This window comes from Narcine bancroftii, chromosome 1 (genome assembly GCF_036971445.1).
Source record: "Narcine bancroftii isolate sNarBan1 chromosome 1, sNarBan1.hap1, whole genome shotgun sequence".
Taxonomy (NCBI): domain Eukaryota; kingdom Metazoa; phylum Chordata; class Chondrichthyes; order Torpediniformes; family Narcinidae; genus Narcine; species Narcine bancroftii.
The window spans coordinates 149,604,717-149,623,312 of record NC_091469.1 but is presented as its reverse complement, the minus strand read 5'-3'; the positions used below and the strand labels follow the sequence as shown (position 1 = coordinate 149,623,312).

General features: G+C 41.3%; 1 protein-coding gene across 16 annotated transcripts in view; it reads right to left on the bottom strand.

Moving 5' to 3' along the window:
• Positions 1-16,754, bottom strand: part of nek1 (NIMA-related kinase 1) — a 240,341-nt gene extending 223,587 nt beyond the window's left edge. For 15 of the 16 annotated variants that reach the window (XR_011358400.1, XR_011358407.1, XR_011358411.1 and 12 more), the window contains exons 1-5: positions 16,546-16,754; positions 12,065-12,255; positions 11,888-11,984; positions 9,306-9,403; positions 1,127-1,210 (exon numbers count right to left, since the gene is read on the bottom strand). Coding sequence is in view for 13 of the 16 variants with exons in the window: in XM_069941511.1 (XP_069797612.1) it covers positions 1,127-1,210; positions 9,306-9,403; positions 11,888-11,984; positions 12,065-12,181 (396 nt within the window). In the remaining 3 variants the exon portion in view is untranslated. Of the gene's footprint in view, positions 1-1,126; positions 1,211-9,305; positions 9,404-11,887; positions 11,985-12,064; positions 12,256-16,166; positions 16,316-16,545 lie in introns of those variants that run through there. The other variant, XM_069941522.1, reaches the window with a different exon arrangement.
• Positions 16,755-18,596: the final 1,842 nt, after the last annotated feature.

Here is an 18,596-nt window from a genome sequence, read left to right as displayed (position 1 = left end):
GTCACTGGTAACAGTCTGAGCTTAAATGGTGGCACATTTCTTCCAGTGGCAAGCTTCCAAACACTGGGCAACCAATCATGCTGCCTTTTCACTCACTTCTACCTTAAACTGAAATTACATGCATCTGAAAATCTTACCCATGCTTTTACTTCCATCCTAATTATCCCATTAACACACCTGCCCACTCAAATTTTTCTGGCCACAATAAATTTTATGTTGTCCACTTGCATCAAATATCACTCAGGTATCACTTTGTGATTTCTGACCTATAGTGTCAACAAGAAAAGGATCACCATTCTAAAATTCACTGATGCCGATCAACCCAAGTTCCTCTAGCAGATTGTGTACAGCCATTTCCTCATTCCATGTCCCACCGCCTCTACATACATGCGCTCCCTCAATTTCCACCTCACAAGTATGCCAAATTCTAACTCTTTCATTCAAAGCATGAATTTCTGGAATTCCCTCCTCTAAACCTTGCTTTGCTCCTTTAAAATGCTTCACACCCACTTGATATATCACCTAGTATGTCATTCCATTATTAAAATCCTGAATGGCCTTCCTGAAAAAAATGCGGAGGCATTTTACTACTTTAAAAGTGCATCGTGAATGCAGGTTGACACAAATCTAATGCTCTTGTAAAAATTGAAAGGGTTTTGTTTAAAAAAAAAATTCTGAACAGTTAAGTGCCTTCATTGACAGTGACATAGCATTCCCATTCATGTACCTGACTAACTCACGACAGCTCTTGAGACTTGTGTGACAGAAGTCAGTCATGGAGTTGTGCAGCACAGAAATTGGTCCTTCAGCTCAACTGGTCTGCTCTTCATATTTGACTGCATTTGGTTCGTATCCCTCTAAACCTCTGTACCTGTTTAACTGCCTTTTGAATGGTAAAATTGTCCCATTCCCTTCTACATACAGTCCACATACAAGGTGCCCCTCAGGTCCCTTTTAAATCATTCTCCCTCACCTCAAATTCATGCCCTCTGGTTTTAGATCCAGCCGGAATTTCTTCCTTTGAAAGCATTTATAAAATTCAACATTAACTCCAAATAATGATATTGTGAGTTATCAATCAGATTTCTGAAAATATTTCCAGAGCTGAATTGATATTCAAACTCACCTGCGATTTGATATCCCTGTGGAGAATTTTTCTATCGTGTACATGTTTCAAAGCCAAGCAGATTTGCACAAACCAATCTAGGATCTAGCCATACAAAAGAAAATATTGTTATACTTGTCAAAAACAAAGTCATTTGTTGCACTTCAGAGATAATAAGTAGGCCTCTTGTTTATGTACTCCTGAAATCTGTGGCACACAGAGTGACATCATCATTTTACACAAAGGCGAGTGAAGAGATTCACTGAGCACAGTTTATTTTGAGAGCAAGGGTGAAGGAACAAGAGACAATGCATTCAATGGTGGCCAGCTTATGGTCTTGAATATCCCAGAAATACATTTGTAAGTAGTTGCTCCAAAGTTCACTAATCTACAGCAACCATCATCACACAGCCCACTAGCTCTTCACCACAACCATGTCAATGTCGGCCAACAAAATAATTTTAACATTGGAATTTCTTTTTGTTGGCCTCTATGCTTAATATAACATTGCTCCATTTCCTCTCAGCACCCACATTTACTACATGAACAGAGCAATTCCCAAATTCTACAACTTCTGATTCCTCTATAATTTCAAAACCTCGCTCAACCTCAAATATGCTTTTTTTTAATACTTCATTTATTTGTTCAAAAAACAAATAATATGACATATACAGCAATTAAACATGAACTTTTTAATATATATATATAAAAATAAAAAAAGAAAAGACCCCCCCCCTTCAGCCAACACTCCCAAGGAGAGCCATTAAAAAAAAGAATATTTTTTTAAAAAGTTAAATATACATATTAAAATCTAATCAATATAAATTGAAATGTAAATATTCTGAGTATAACAGCCACTTATTAATAAAAATTATAATTATCATGTGAAACATACGTAATTTTTTCCATTATTAAACAATATTTCATCTCATTATGCCATCTATTAATATCAATCATATTTGTATCTTTCCACGTATATTTTTTCACTACGGATAAAGCTAAATATACAAAAGCAAGCTGAAACTTATCTAATCCCAAGCCTTTCAGAGGTTGCAAACTACCCAATAAAAATACCGTTGGATCTAAAACTATTTTAATCTTATACAGATATTCTAAAATCGATTGAATTTTCTTCCAAAAAGATTGTATGTATACATGACCAAACGGCATGAAAAAAAGTTCCAACCGTATCACCACATCTAAAACACAAATCTGATTCATGAAAACCATACTTTTTAAAAAAAATTTCAGGTGTCAAATATAATTGATGTAAAAAATTATAATTAATCATTGCATAACGTGCATTTATCAATCTAGTTACACCATCATAACAGATATCTAACCAATCCTCTTCAGAAAAAGTAAAACCAATATCCACTTCCCATTTACTTTTAGATCTATCCCAACCCTTTTTATCCAGACCATCCTGTAATATTTGATACATAAATGAAATATAACCCTTCTCTGGTACCTTCATAAGAGAAGTCTCAAATTTAGTCATTTTAGGTAAAATCATATCTCCACCAAACATACATTTTACCAAAGATTGAATTTGATAATAAAGAAATAAAGAATTCTCAACAATACCAAAATCTTCACTCATCTGATTAAAAAATAAAAACTTACCCTCTTTAAAACAATCTCCCAAATTTTTCACATCTTTAATTCTCCAATGCAATAAACTTTGATTATGTATTGAAAAAGAAATAAGTTGATTATTATACAATGGAGTCAAAGCCAATAATTTACCTCTAGAATCTATCATTTTATTTTTCTTTATCCATAACTTCATTAAATGTTTTAGTATAGGCTCATTATATTGTTGTAACAAATTTATATTCCACCTAAACAAAAATGGATGTATTTCAAATTCAGAAATACTTGCCATCTCAATTTTAGCCCTACTAGGAGGCCGTACCAAATCCATCAATGAACTAATAAATTTAAGTTGGGCTGCCTCATAATAATTTTGAAAATGTGATAAACGTAGTCCCCCAACTCATATTTCCAAGTTAATTTATTCAAAGCTACTCTCGAAAATTTACCCCTCCATAAACCTCCCCAACCATTTTATTTAAAATCTCAAAAAAAAATTATCAAGTAAATACGCAATAGATTGAAACAAATATTGTATATGTGGAAAGATATTGTATTTATCCTTCCCATTAAATTAATAGGTAAATCTTTCCATTAAATCAAATCAGTTTTAATTTTTTTCATTAATGGAGCATAATTTAATTTATATAAAGATTGATAATTAACATTCAAAATTATACCCAGATATTTAATTCAATCAGTCCACTTCAAATTAATAATATTTTTATAAACTGAATAATCTCCTTCACTTACCAGTAATATTTCACTTTTTTCCCCCAATTAACTTTATATCCAGAAAGACATCCATATAGTATTAAATACTCCTTCAAGTGTAAAAGTGACTGAGCTGAGTTTATTAAATACACCAATACATCATCAACAAATAAATTAATTTTATACTCCTCATCTAAAACTTTCATACCTTGTATCTGTGTATTTTGTCTCATCAACTGTGCTAAAGGTTCAATCACTAACGCAAACAAAGCTAGCGATAAAGGACAACCTTGACGAGTTGATCGAGTTAACTTAAAAGATTCCAAAATCAAACCATTCGTCAATACTCTAGCTACCGGTTTACTATATAGAGCCCTAATCCAACCAATAAAAGGACCAAACTTAAATTTCTCCAAAACTTTAAACAAAAAATTCCATTCAACTCTATCAAATGCTTTTTCTGCATCTAAGAATATCACCATCGGATGATCTAAAGCAGGGGTGTCAAACTCAAATTCACGGAGGGCCAAAATTAAAAACTTGGACTAAGTCGAGGGCCGAACTAAATATTTATTGAAAACTTTCAACACCATCTGCATGTTTTCTCTTCTTTCAACATATGTAATGTTAAACTTTTTCTTATTAAAATAAATGTTTAATAAAAGTTTTGGATAAACTCTTTCATTGTCATTGTCATTGGCCCATTTCCTTTAGCGTTCTGAAACCGTGCACATGACAAGTCAATGAGGGATGATTAAAGCAGCGGTCTTCAAACTTTTTCTTCCCACCCACAGACCACCTTAAGCAATCCCTTACTAATCACAGAGCACCAATGGCACAGGGACGCGAGTGGAAAAAAGGTTGAGAACTGTTTTATTGTGGTAACTCCACATCTGATTAGGTTAATTGTTAGGCAAGTGGTCAGAGAAGGAACCCCCCCCCACCCCAAGAAAGGCTTAAATCACAGGAACAAAATAAGCTTCCGTCTCACTGCTCCCAATCTTACACACAGTCCTGATGTGGAATGTGGGGTCGCAGCTCCACGTTCACCCGAGTTCAGGTGCTCTCTGTGTGGAGTTTGTACGCTCTCCCCTTGTCTTGGACCAACAGGTAGGTCGCCTGATGAAGGCACCCAAACCCACCGTTGAAACGCCGGCGTCCGGGGTGGTGGAGGAATTGGCTGAGAAGAGCGCGTTGCTCCCACCCCCTCCCATGGTTGGAGAGGGATTAAACTGCGATCTCACGGCGCCAGGCTCGTCTCCAACAAAAGGAGCGGGAGGCAGGGTCCGCCGCGCACGAAGCGAGGGGGAAGCCATCGCCAATGAGACGCTCGGTCCAGCGTCGCCGCTGAAGCGCAGACCCAGCGAGGATGGTCCCCAACTCCAGCCGCGTCTGTGTGTCCGGGAGCCGGGCGGGCTGAGTACGGCGCTCCGATCCCCGGGATTCGGGACTCTGAGATCCCTCCACACCTCCGGCGTCTTCATTTTCACCTTCAGTGTGCATGCGCTATACTGGCGCGGCGGCCAGCGGGCCAACTCTAATATATATTTAATATGATCTTGCGGGCCAAATATAATTTGGCCCGCGGGCCAGAGTTTGACATGTGTGATCTAAAGATTGTTGAAATCTATTAATCAAATTAATCACGCGCAAAATGTTATCTGAAGCATATCTATTCTTTATAAAACCTGTTTGATCAATATGAATTAACTTTGGTAAAAATTTAGCCAATCTAATCGCTAATATTTTAGCTATTATTTTATAATCTACATTTAACAATGAAATTGGTCTCTATGAAGATACTTTCAAAGGATCTCTATTTTTTTAGGAATTACTGTAATTAAAGCACTAGAATAAGACTCAGGTAAATCATAATGTTCTCCAACTTGACATAATACATCCCCAAACACTGTAGATAAATCATCATAAAAAATTTTATAAAATTCAACCGAAAATCCATCATCACCAGGCGATTTACCTTTCGGCATTTCCAGCATAGCCATTTTAATTTCCGAATCAGTAAATGGTTCATCTAACTCCTGTATATCTCCATCCTCTAATATTGGTAAATTCAACTGTGATAAAAAAAATCAATCAATCCATCCAGTTTCTTGTTTTCCTTCAGATGTATGTAACTTTTTATAAAATTCATCATTAATCTCACAAGGTTTATGTATTAAGAGAATTCCATCCAACAGCATTAATAGTCCTCGATATCTGTTCTTTCTTTAATTACCACGCCAATACTTTATGTGCTTTCTCTCCCCATTCATAATACCGTTGCTTAGTCCTATTAATCACACATTCAAATTGATAAGATTCAAAGTATATTTCAATTTCAGCCTAGATAATTCTATTTTCTGATCTTCTGTACCATCTTTCTGAAATTCCTTTTCTAACTTGATCTGTTTCTCTAATTCAAGACTCTGATTTAATCGATTATTTTTTTATTTTAGAAGTATAACTAATTATTTGTCCTCTCAAATAGGCTTTCATAGCATTCCATAATACAAATTTACTTTGAACAGAATTAGAATTTTCTTTCAAAAAAAATTAATTTGTTTCTTAAAAAAAATCAATAAATTCCATATTTTTTAACAACATTGTATTAAATCTCCAATGATAAGCTATTTGAATTTTCTCAGAAGTTTCATATGTAAAATATAACAGAGAAGGATCTGAAATCACCCTACTTTTATATTCCGCTTGTTGTATTTTCCCTTGTAAGTGTGCCGATACTAAAAAGAAGTCAATCCTTGAAAACGATTCATGTCTAGATGAATAAAAGGAAAAATCTTTCTCTGTCGGATTAAGACATCTCCAAATATCTACTAAATTAAGATCTTACATCAACACTTGGACCTGGATTGCCATCATGTATTTTTTAACTTTCTTCGGAGATTTATCTAATAAAGGTTCCAAAACACAATTAAATCACCACCAACTAAAATATTATCAGTAGCTTGACCCAAACATAAAAATGCATCCGAAATAAAAACTTCATCATCTGCATTTGGAGCATAATATTTATGCTCAAGTCCAAAATTCACTAAAAATCTTATAATTCAATTTAAGAATACATCCTGCCTTTTCCTCCATTGATTGTAATTCAAAAGATACATTTTTATGTATCAAAATTGCTACACCTTGAGCTCTAGAATTAAATGAAGAATATACATGCCCAATCGAATCCCTTTTTAATTTCACGCTAAGCAGGAGACCGCTGGTCTCCCCTCGTATCTCGTTGTTTTCTCATCAATTCGCGAAGAAAAACAATTTCTTCAGATTGAAATGCTACCTGATGCATTTCCAACAATGGAGTAGTCTTCCTGCGTGCTCCCTCCATTGAAATCGAAAGGCTTTCCAAATTGGGGTCCACTTCTTGGGAACACGCACCTTCTTCCGGAGAATGGGTAATTCCAGCGCCATCCTTCATTTGGTGAGCAATAGGTATTTTTTTAGCCAGAACAGGCGATCTTTGGGATTTAGGCAATGAAGAGATTGAGCCTGGGTCTGTATAAAGTCATCTAGGCCCAAAATCTTCAGCACTTCGAAAATGTAACTTCTTTTGAACTTGAGGTTTAATCTTTTTACCATTAGTGGCCATAATAATTCCTTAATACTTTAAACTAAAATTTAAAAAGTTTAAACTTGAAAACAAAGGGTTAAAAAAAACTGGTATTTAAAAGCCTGGCCAGAGAAGTCGAGATTGGACGTCTAGACTCTATGCCATCTTGCCTCGCCCCCCACCCCCCACCAGCCTCAAATATGCTTAACGACTCTCTAGGATGAAGAAATACAAAAATTTACAACCAACAGACTTGCCATATGGGCATTTCTCTGATAGTTCAGTTTAGAGGATAAAGCTGAAACAAAACTCAGGATGAACCGGATTCATTTTCAAATCCACAGATGACATCATGGGACTATACAGCAGAGTTTTTTTTAAAAAAGTGGACAAGCCACAGATGCCATGAAGAAAGGCAACAAAGACAACATCCAATCAGGCATCAATCCCCACCATCAAGAATATCTACAGGGAACATGACAATTCATCAAGGATCCACACCACCCAGGACATGCTCTGTTCTTGCTGCAGCTGCCATCAGGAAAGAGGTAAAAGTTGCCACAAAACCCGACCCACCAGAATCAGGAACAGCTGCTATCCTCCACCATCAGACTCCTAAATAGCAAACTCAACCAGGACTTAAGGGCTATTGCTTTCCACATTATTTATTATTAAGTATTTATTTTCTGTATTGCACAGTTTGTTTGCACTTCCATCTTGTATACATTTCTCTCTTTTGATTACACATCTTTTCTGGAGTACAATTTTTATTTTTGCATGGCTGGTTAGTAGAAATTCTGCCTGGTCTACAGGAAAAAGAATCAAAAGTTTATATGTGCTGTCATCTATTCACACAGACAATAAAACTGATCTTCAAATTTTATTATTGAAAAATAAAGCAGGGTAATGGAATTAAATCAGATGAGGCTATGGAGTTAGGACTGGTTAGGTTTCGAACCACTAGCATTGGGAAGTCATAACTGGATTAATTTTAGTTGCCCCAATTATTGGATTACTCAGTGAATACTGCCAACATTCATCCATTTGTGCAAGAAATGGAAACTGATGTTCATGGAACCAAATTCCAAGAAAAGCCTTTGATAGGAAGCAAGAAGCAAAAATAAACAAATTCATACTGGGATCCTCTCAAGGCAACTACTCAGAATGTAGGTCTATTTGGACTCATCCCTTGATAGCTTGTGAAGAGTCAAACAGCACAAGAACCGCAATCTGTCAATTCTGTGCTAGTTCTTTTAAGAACCTATCGAAATTAAACCGCCAACTATTCTGCCAAGTTGCAAGTCAAACTGCCTGAAAGCTGAACCCCAAGAACTAGAATTGAATGCAACCCTTTGCAAAATACTAACAACAGGAAAAAAAAGGGGAAAGTGAACAAGAGAATTGCTCTGCTGGGAATTACCAGTGCACCCAATTTTCTGAAAATTGTCACAATAATTTTATTTTATTTTTAAATATATAAATGTTTCACTTGTGTGGTCTCTTCGAAACCCAGACTCGTGCTACTAGTTTTATTTCTTAAAGGGCAGTGAAACCAGAATTTCCAAAGTTCAAGATCAGGGTGAGTTAAATTTATGGTAAGCAAGGTTACTGAGGGTAGATAGCCAGTAATTTCCAACAGTCTGATTAAAGGCATTTCATTTTACTTCCACCCACAAGACTTCATCAAGCATTTAAAAAAGGAAATTAGAGCCATTTTATTTTTCCCTCCGTTATTTTTCTTGAGTTCATTTTCATTCCATTTAATTATGTATTGTCCTCCTTGTCTTCACCTTTGCTACCATCCATCTCCATTTTCACTTGTAAGCAGCCAAGGGAAGTTGCAAATCCAGATGGGATTCCTTAGTAGCTGAAGGTAAAATTCTAAATGTAAATAATGTCTCCAGAAAGCAACATTTCTAAAAACAACTTGATTAATTGGGAGACAATTGTAAAGATTTTACATCATCTGAACAAAGTGAAACAAACAACTGCAAGTATAGCAATAGGTTCAATCACAAGGCTCACTTCAACTACAAGGAAAATAAGCAGTACAAATGTGAACATTGCTAAAGAGACCAAAGTACATTAAAGGAGATATTGTCACTGATGGATAAGGCAGAAATAATGCAATTATTGCATCTTGTGCAACATAACTGAAGGAAGAGGTTCTATGTTGAACTTACTCTTATTGCAGAAGACAAAAACATGTCGGATGAAGAAGAATTCTCATCAGAACTGATCCTTTCATAATGCAGGTGGATTAAGTAGTATTACAAAAATCAATACATGGGCAAGATGATTTGACAATCTCATAGTTCTTACCTGCTCCTCAGAAAACAAAATTCCTTTCTGTGCATTAATCCGTTTGAAAAGGTCCCCGCCTTCACAGTAATCCATGACTATGTAAAGGCAACCACTTTCTGTTAAAATAAACATACAAATCTTAGAATAGCCTCATCTCGGACAAAAAAATAAGGAAATCTCTAATTATGACATAAATTTAAAATTGAAATTCAGACTAATGTAAAAGCCAACAATATTGACAAGAAACCATTTCCTATTTTACTCTACATCCCATTTAGACCTGCAAAGTATAACATTACAAATCATTCTGAATGCACTTGCTCACACAGATATTTTCGCTATCTTTTCAGTGCAGCCTTCATCTTGCAGCCCTGTACAATACTTCTTTCTAATCATCACAGTAGAGGTTGGTGCTACTGGGTGAAAGTCAATGAGGCAACTCATCCTACTCTTCTTTGGCACTAGGATGATGATCTTTTGAAGCAGGAGGGAACCTCCAGCTGCATCAGTGAGATTGAAAATATCCATGAACACACCAGCCAGTTGATTGACACAGATTTTCAAACCCTACCAGGTATGGCATCAAGACCTGATGCCTTGTGAGGGTTCATCCTCTTGAAGGAGGTTCTAACTTTGGCCTCAGAGACAGATATCACAGGGTATCATGGAGTTTTCCTTCTCAAAGCGAGCATAAAAAGGGGTTCAGCTCATGTGGCAGTGAAGTACCACAGTGATTTATGGTGTTCTGCCTCTCCTTGTAGGATGCAATGGCCTGCAATCGCCGCCATAGCTGGCGAGTATCTGACTTCCTTTGGAATTGGACACTATTTCCTACATTCCTCAACAATTTTTACAAATGCATTTTGCTGTCTGGAATGGAAACTGGTATGTTCACAACTGCAAGAAACTGCAGATAGTGGTGAATGCAGCTCAGACCATCACACAAACATTCCTCAGCTCCACCTTTACTTCCCCTTGCCTCAGAAAAGTTGCTAATGTATTAAAGAATGTATCCCACCATGGTCACACTTTCTTCTCCCTCCTGTCAAGAAGAAAATATACGAGGTATGAGATCACACACCACCACTTTCAAGGACAGTTTCTTTCCCATTACTGTCATATTCCTGAACAAACATCACGTTGGTAAAATAATGTTGTATTTGCTCTCTTCCAACCAATTCATCTCTGTAAATCCGCACTCCATAATTGTGCTTAATTTGCTGTATCACATATGAATAGCACATAAAAAGAACCTTCTTGCTATACCATATAACCATTTACACCACAGAAACAGGCCAGTTTGGCCCTACTAGTCTGTGCCGAACATCCTCTCCCACTGACCTGCATTTGGCCCATAACCCTCCACACCTCTCCCATCCATATACGTATCCAACCTTTCCTTGAATATTAACATCGAAATACCTTGGCACATGTGGCAAGAAACTAACTTTCATGTCATTTCCCCCCCCCCCACCCCATTTCAACTCATGATCACATGATCAGTCTTCCTCACTAAAAATTACCCTTTCTTTAATCAATTCAAATGTGAAACAGTAGTTCCAAATACAGCAGAGAAATCCGGATTAGAAAGACTCACAAGATGCCTTCCCCTATTCCCTTTGTGACAGATTAGGTTATATTTTATATTGTATATAGATAGGGAGATACATTGTGTGGGGTTTTTAGTTCGTTCACTCACAGATACAAACTCTTCAAAACAGATCTCATTGAAAATGCTGGAGCTCTGCTCAAGCCAGACAGTCCAGGCTCCGAGTGCCTTTGCACAAACTTTGAAGAATGCCTACAAGGACTTCACAAGTAGGTGTTAATTGGACATGCGGTGGAGTAATGGATTATTGTTTTGGAAAGCAACAGATGAACAAACTCAGAAGATTAGGTCTGGTGCCGCAGTCTGAGTGCAGTTTGCTGTTCTAAGAGAGTCATGCGGTTTTCTGAGACAGTGAGAGAGAATTCAGTTCAGCAGCTAGGACTGGAACATAACAAGCTGGAAAGCTTGTCGAAATCCCCATTTTGAAGACGGGTTGAGAGTTCTTAGTTCAGCTTAGTCAAAGCCCTTGTGGTCCTTACAAGAGGAGAGGGCTGGCTGCATAATGTTTCACTTGGAATAAGAAAAACAAAAAGGAACTCTGGGTTGACCTGAGGTTATCATCTGGAAAACCCTAATGGGGCAACTTTCTTTGGCAAGACACTGAAGTGGCTGATCAGAAGGAATCAGTTGTGAGTGTCCAACGAGCAACAAATCTCTCTGAAAACCAACAAGAACCTTCTTGAGCAGTAACCATTTGAGCAGTACAAAACTTGCCTGCAACTAGTGAACTTGGAAGATGAGAAGTGAGATTGGACTGTGAATTAAAGAACTTTTCTGAACTTATATACATATTCCCTTAGAATTAAAAGGGTAAGTTAAAGTTTGATCCTGTTTTCATGTTTAAAGACAATTAAAAGCAACCTTTGTTTAAGTAACCATTTGTCTTGGTGAATTTCTTTTGGTGCTGGGTTTTGGGGTCCTCTGGGCCCATAACACCTTCAATAAGAAAATAGTCCTTCACCCATTGAGTTACAGCAGGTTGATTGCTAACCTTCAAATGATTCTTGATACTGTACAATATTTGGATGTTTCATATTGGCCAGAACTGCAACTTCTCTCCTTGACTCTTCGCGCTCTTTGTTAGACATCTGTAAACCAAAAATAAATAAATCAGATATAATTTTTCAAATTGTATCAGGCTAACTAAAGGCACCACAGATTGTCTTACCCTGGAAATATTGATTTCTTTGATGACATATTGCCTCCCATCTTCTTTCGAGGTCACAAGGATAGCTTTTCCAAATGATCCTTCTCCAATTTTGTTCACTTTAGTGTATTTATTCATTATGCTCAGTATAAAAGATCCTCATGTCACACAGGATAAATAAACAAAACATCCCCTTCAGCGCTTTTTCGAATCTGTTAATGGAATCAGAAATATTAGAATCCATTAGTCATAAATGCAAAGACAAAAAAAATTAATGGATCCACTCTCATTAATTGTGGCTCACTTATACAATCCTGAACCGATAAGTAAATCACAAAATTCTGTAGATACCGTGTTCACAAATTCAGGTCCCAAGCCAATTACTTGAATACACAATCACCAAGAATGAGACTTCGACCTGAGCACGTTGCATAGATGGGGTACCCTTCAAATGAAACATTTTACCTTGGCCTGACTGACTCACATGGATACAAAAGATTCATTGAACCACAGAACATCACAGCGCAGGTCTGTGCAGAACGTGACCTTGGCACAATTTAAAAAAAAAATGCTTGGCAGTTACTCCAAGTCTACTGGCCAATATCAAGTGCAAGATTTTCCTCCAATGCATTTTACACCTCTGTGGAAGGGACACTTATGCATATATAAAACATTCCAACAAAGAGCCGGGTACCAAAAGAATTATAAGGATGGAGAATGCTTTATAGTGCACAGAAGCAGACAAACATAATGTCAGTGCAGATAAATGCAGAAAGAAGAAAAAGTCCAAATTTAAGACTTGCAATGGTACATTTACAGAAATCGGTTACCTTTATCATTTTGAAAACCCCAAGTTCTACAATACTCCATTAATCAACTTCAAACAAGTTTCAAGGACACTACAGTGTTTACTAAATAGCTGAATTTTCTTTTACTAGGCACACCATCAGTTTAGGTACACCAAATAATATTAGAGTACCACAATCAGAATTTATGGTCATGAGATTTGGGGATTGGAGCAGCAATTATAGTGTAAATGTTCATATTACAACCAACTTACAACATTGTATTGAGTTCAGTCAATGGAATAATCTTCCGGAGGAAATAATTGAGGCAGAGTCCATTCTTTCATTTAAGAGGAGGCTGGACATACACATGGATAAGAGGTGGGGGGTTTAGAGGGTTATGGGTGGAGAACAGGCAGGGGGGAGTTGTTGGAGTAAAATGGCGTGGACTCGTAGGGCCGAGATGGCCTGTTTCCATGCCATCAACTATTATTATGGTTATAGACCAGCAGCAATAGAAATACACCAAAGCAATGGTTCCTTAAACAAATTTAGTTTCATTCTTTGAGTATAGAACAAGATCAAAGCTGAACTTACAAACACTGTGATTTACACAATCCCTCTCCCCCCCATCTAATCTCAGCACGTGTGTTATGTGTTTTCAAAAAAGTCCTTTTTACTGACCAATCTTCCACTGTCGACATTTCCAAGGCTACAGTTTCCAGTAATCTTCAATCCTGTGCACAGAATCGCAGTCATTACATTCAAGCAGAGACTATTGCAGTCCAGTGGTGGAGGGTTACAGAGAGATGGCTGTTGGACACCTCAAACAATTGTGTCTTCCAGAAGAAACGTCTTCTCTCCAAGTTCTTCTCCTCTTCGCCACACCGGGAAGACGAGCTGCCACTCCTGATTTCCACATTGAGCACACTCAGGCTACCCTGTGAGAACTCTGTCCAGTCTTGGGAAAAAAAACTTCTCAGCAGCTCCTCTTCTGTCCAGCCTTTTCTCAGACTGCCTCTCTCTCTCCCGCTCCTCCCCTCTTGATGTTCCAGGCACTGTTTTTTGTTTTGGTTTGCAAATATTGCAATTTCCAGGCTTTTAAAAAAAACACATGCCCCCCCCCCCCCAACTCTCTGCAAATGTTTCAGTTTCTGGGGGCCTGCTTGCAAATATTTCTAACGCCCAGAACCTTCTGTTTGCACCTGCCCTCAGAAACTTGCAAGGCGTTGTTCTGTCAGTAAAATGCATGCAACCTAAAACTTGAGAACTGCAACAAAGAGCTAATTCAATAGCCATCATCAATATGCCCCAAATTCAGCATCAGGTGGGGTGATGAGGGGATAGATCACTGAACCCAACTAAATTGGCCACATAAACACAGCAGTTACAAGATCAGGTGGAGGCTCTGTAACCTGCAGCAAATGATTTACTATCTGATGCGATCCACAGGAACAAGTCAGAGACATGTAGGATTTCCCAGTTATAGGAACTCCAAGAAGCTTGATGCCGGCTGATCACAGCAGCCAATGTGATTGAATCTCATCAACCATGAGCACACGTGGCTGCTTGATGTACCAGGCACAAAATGCAATGCATTTCTTCACTGAGGCTATTCAGAGAGCCGCCAAGCTCACAACCAATGATAGAGGAAAACATGGGTCCATCACCCAGCTGAAAAAAATCACACTGCATCATTGATCATGAATGACAACCATCGACTTAAATTCCCTGGACAAAAGTATCAGGAGTACCTTCAATGGAAGGACTGCAAGCAGTTCAAGGAGGTCTGCTTCAGTTTCTCAAGAGTAATTCAGAATATGCTGCCATTGCTCTCAATGGCCACTTTCCAAGAAATTAATTGGGAAGAAAAAAAGAGAAGGCTCAAGGGAGATTTTGCAGCAGATGTTTTGAATATTGAAACATTTCAACTAATAGATTTTCAAAAGTCAAAGAATTTAATGTGGTCCAAGTCAAAAACATGTCACAATCACACAAGCAGCCAGCCAGACAACTGGACAAATACTTCAGCGGGGGAAAATAAAAAGAGGTTAGCATGGAATAGTATTGTTTTTCAGGTGCATGTCCTTCTGTATATAATAGGCATGACCAAAAGAAATTGACAAGATCAAATGGATGAATTATTTTTAAAAAAATTTTTCATGGATTTTTAATCTTTCAAATTTGTTTATTGTCAACACGAGAAAGTTCATTTTGCCCACAGGCCAGCTGGGACAGAGCATTGATACAGTGTGCAAAGAAACTCACAATCTTATCAACATTAAGCAGTTGCAGAACCAATACTTCCAACACTATATTTTTTTTTAAATTGTATTTCCTCACAGCATCTACACCAATCTCTGAATCAAGGAGGCAGCAGAGAATTTCTCAAGAGGTTTGGCCAGACCCATTCACTTCCATTAGAAGGTGCATTGGGCAGACCAGGACAGGACGGCAGATTTTCATTCCAGGTGGTCATCAATTCAGGATATTTTTAGGACAAGTAACCAATTTTGAGGTTACAACTCAGGCAAGCGATGACCTCAACTCCAAATGAAATCCTCCAACTTCAACGCTGGGCTTCAAATTCAACAGGTGCAGAACTCAACTGGCCAATCCAGTTATTTGACCATCCCACGACCAGCAATTGATGTGCTTTTGTTCAATTCGATTTGAATTGGGCTCGACGAGGTCTCGAGCATTTCCCAGAGATCCGACGACAACCTTGATGTCCACCAAGGAATATGCAGATCTGGGGGGGGGGGGTGGGGGGAGTGATGGGGGTGGGGGGGAGAGATGAGGGTGGGGGGGAGAGATGGGGGTGGGGGGGAGAGATGGGGGTGGGGGGGAGAGATGGGGGTGGGGGGGAGAGATGGGGGTGGGGGGGAGAGATGGGGGTGGGGGGGAGAGATGGGGGTGGGGGGGAGAGATGGGGGTGGGGGGGAGAGATGGGGGTGGGGGGGAGAGATGGGGGTGGGGGGGAGAGATGGGGGTGGGGGGGAGAGATGGGGGTGGGGGGGAGAGATGGGGGTGGGGGGGAGAGATGGGGGTGGGGGGGAGAGATGGGGGTGGGGGGGAGAGATGGGGGTGGGGGGGAGAGATGGGGGTGGGGGGGAGAGATGGGGGTGGGGGGGAGAGATGGGGGTGGGGGGGAGAGATGGGGGTGGGGGGGAGAGATGGGGGTGGGGGGGAGAGATGGGGGTGGGGGGGAGAGATGGGGGTGGGGGGGAGAGATGGGGGTGGGGGGGAGAGATGGGGGTGGGGGGGAGAGATGGGGGTGGGGGGGAGAGATTCAGATCCTCCCCCAGAGAGAGGGATTTTTATTGATAATAACTAACCCTGTTGCTCTGTCCGGCTGCTCAGGTGTGGCCTATGACCAAATGCACTGCTCCAGCAGTCTGCTTTCAAATATATTGGAGAGGAGTGGATGCGGGTTGAAGGTTTAAAAGAAAATGACAGGGGGGGGTAAGGAGAGAGGGAGAGAGAGAGAGGGGGGAGGGAGGGAAGGGGGGAGAGGGAGGGGGGGAGAGGGAGAGGGGGGGAGAGGGAGGGGGGAGAGGGGGAGGGGGAGAGGGGAGGGGTGGGAAGGGAGGGGGGAGGGAGGGAGGGGGGGAGGGAGGGGGGGGGAGGGGGGGGGAGGGGGGGGGAGAGGGGAGGGGTGGGAAGGAGGGGGAGGGGGGAAGGCGGGGATGCCAACAGACCGCTGCCTCCACTCACCGCTATCCCGCTCACCACGCAGCCGCCCGCCGCGAACCCCGGCTCCCTGGGGCAGCCGATCGCCTCCTCAACCCAACCTGCTGGCGGAAGTGCCCTCCGATTGGCCGAGCCGAGCGGAGTCGCCGTTCTGATTGGGCACCCATCCCGGCCAATGGGCCCGCCCCCTCCGGCTGGCAGCGAGCTTGGTCGTTCCTCTCCCGGCGATTGTTCTCCTCCCTGGCAACCGGCGTTGGTAACGGCACAACGACCCGGGGGGGGGGGTCAAAGGTCAGAGACCCCAGCCAGGCCTTCCCAAACTGGGCCAGTGCTCCCACTAGTTTGGACATTTCCAAACCAATGGTTCACACAAGTTATGTGAGACTCTGCCCAAATAATGAAAATATTTTTTAAAATTGTAAAGATAGATTGAAGGCAACATGAAGGACTTGGACCTTGGAGTCCCACTGCACAGAAGCAGCTCTTTGGCCCAACTTGTCCACTCTTTAGCCAGTGGTAGGTCCGTATCCCCCTGTATCTTTCCAGTTCATTTGCCTGTCTAACATGTTTTTTGAACCTGTTCCGGCAGCTTGTTCCATATCACTCACCACCCTCCGTGTGGAGAAGGTGCCCCGCGGGCCCCTTTCAAATCTTCCCCCTCTCACCCTGGCGCTTTCGGTCTCCCCGCTCCGAGAAAAAGGCTGTGACTATTAACCTTAGATACGAATTTTATAAAGTGCCATCAGGTTCCCCCCCACCCCCCACCTTACCATCCTGCTCGACAGGGGGGAAAAAAAGGCTCCAGTCTCTCCTTAGAAATCAAGCATTCCGGTCCTGGTGTGGCAGTACGCCACGAGGCAGGCGAACCGGCCCCGCTTTTCACGCACGCGGCGGGGCAGCCGTCCAAAATGGCGGTGATATGTAATTCATCTCTCTCCCCCCCATCCCCATCTCTCCCCCCCCCCACCCCCCCAGATCTGCATCTTCCTTGGAGGACATCAAGGTTGTCGTCGGATCTCTGGGAAATGCTCGAGACCTCGTCGAATCTCCCTGTGGTGATATGTAATTCCACCACTAGGTCACCAGGGGTCATCCTGGTGACCTTGTCTATAAAGCAGTCCAGAGCTACAGTCTAGCCTTCCAGGTTCATCTTGCAGAGAGACAAGACCTCTTAGTGTACGTATTAGTTGATTAAAGCTGTCTTATACTCGCACTGCTGGTGTGGTTATTGTCAGTACAATTTAATAAACTAATATGATAGCTGCTAGGATGGAAGCTGCTTCTGCTCCAACGCACATTCCCGACCACCTGGAGACTCTTCCCGAGGAATGGAATCCGGGGACGACTAGCATGCACGTGCATCCGAGGACAGAGATGGCGAGGGACCGCTCTACTGGAATCGTGATGGAATGCGGGGAAGACCACAGAAGTACGATAGGGCAGGTAAGAAACGGCCAAGCGCCCTGCCAGCCTGTGCGTTCGCCGGTACAGGCGTCGCCGACCCTAAACCCCGGTCTGATCAGAAAGGGGCCACTACAAGCGCGGGTGGAAGGATCTCCACAAGTTGTGCTCCCAATCGCCATGTATGTGCAGAATTCCCGACCACTCCAGAGCCAGGGAAAGCAGACACCGCTACCGTCACTCCCCCAGCAGCAGTTTCTCCAGTACCGCAGAGACCTGACACGACCGCTGGGATCCCCCCTAAGCCCGCTGCAAATGTCCCAAAACCAGAGACTCACCCAACAGCCCCAAGCACCCAGGTTACTCCTCCAGCAGACACAAGCCCCGCAGAGGGTCTACCAGCAACTCCTAGTACCCCAGGGTCCGCCCTTGCTACACCTAAGGGACCAGAGACTGCAGCTTAGCCATGTGCTGCGACCAGACAGGCTGGAGCCCAACCCCAGAAATCCCAGAGCCGGCAAGCACTTCGACCACTGGCAGAGATGCTTTTTGAATTACGTGGAGGATGCTGAGGCATCGGATAAAGAGCTATTAATGCTGCTGTTAGCGCAGCTGGGAGACCACCCTTATACAGGATTCCAGATCCTACCAAGAGGCAATGAGCATTTTACAGA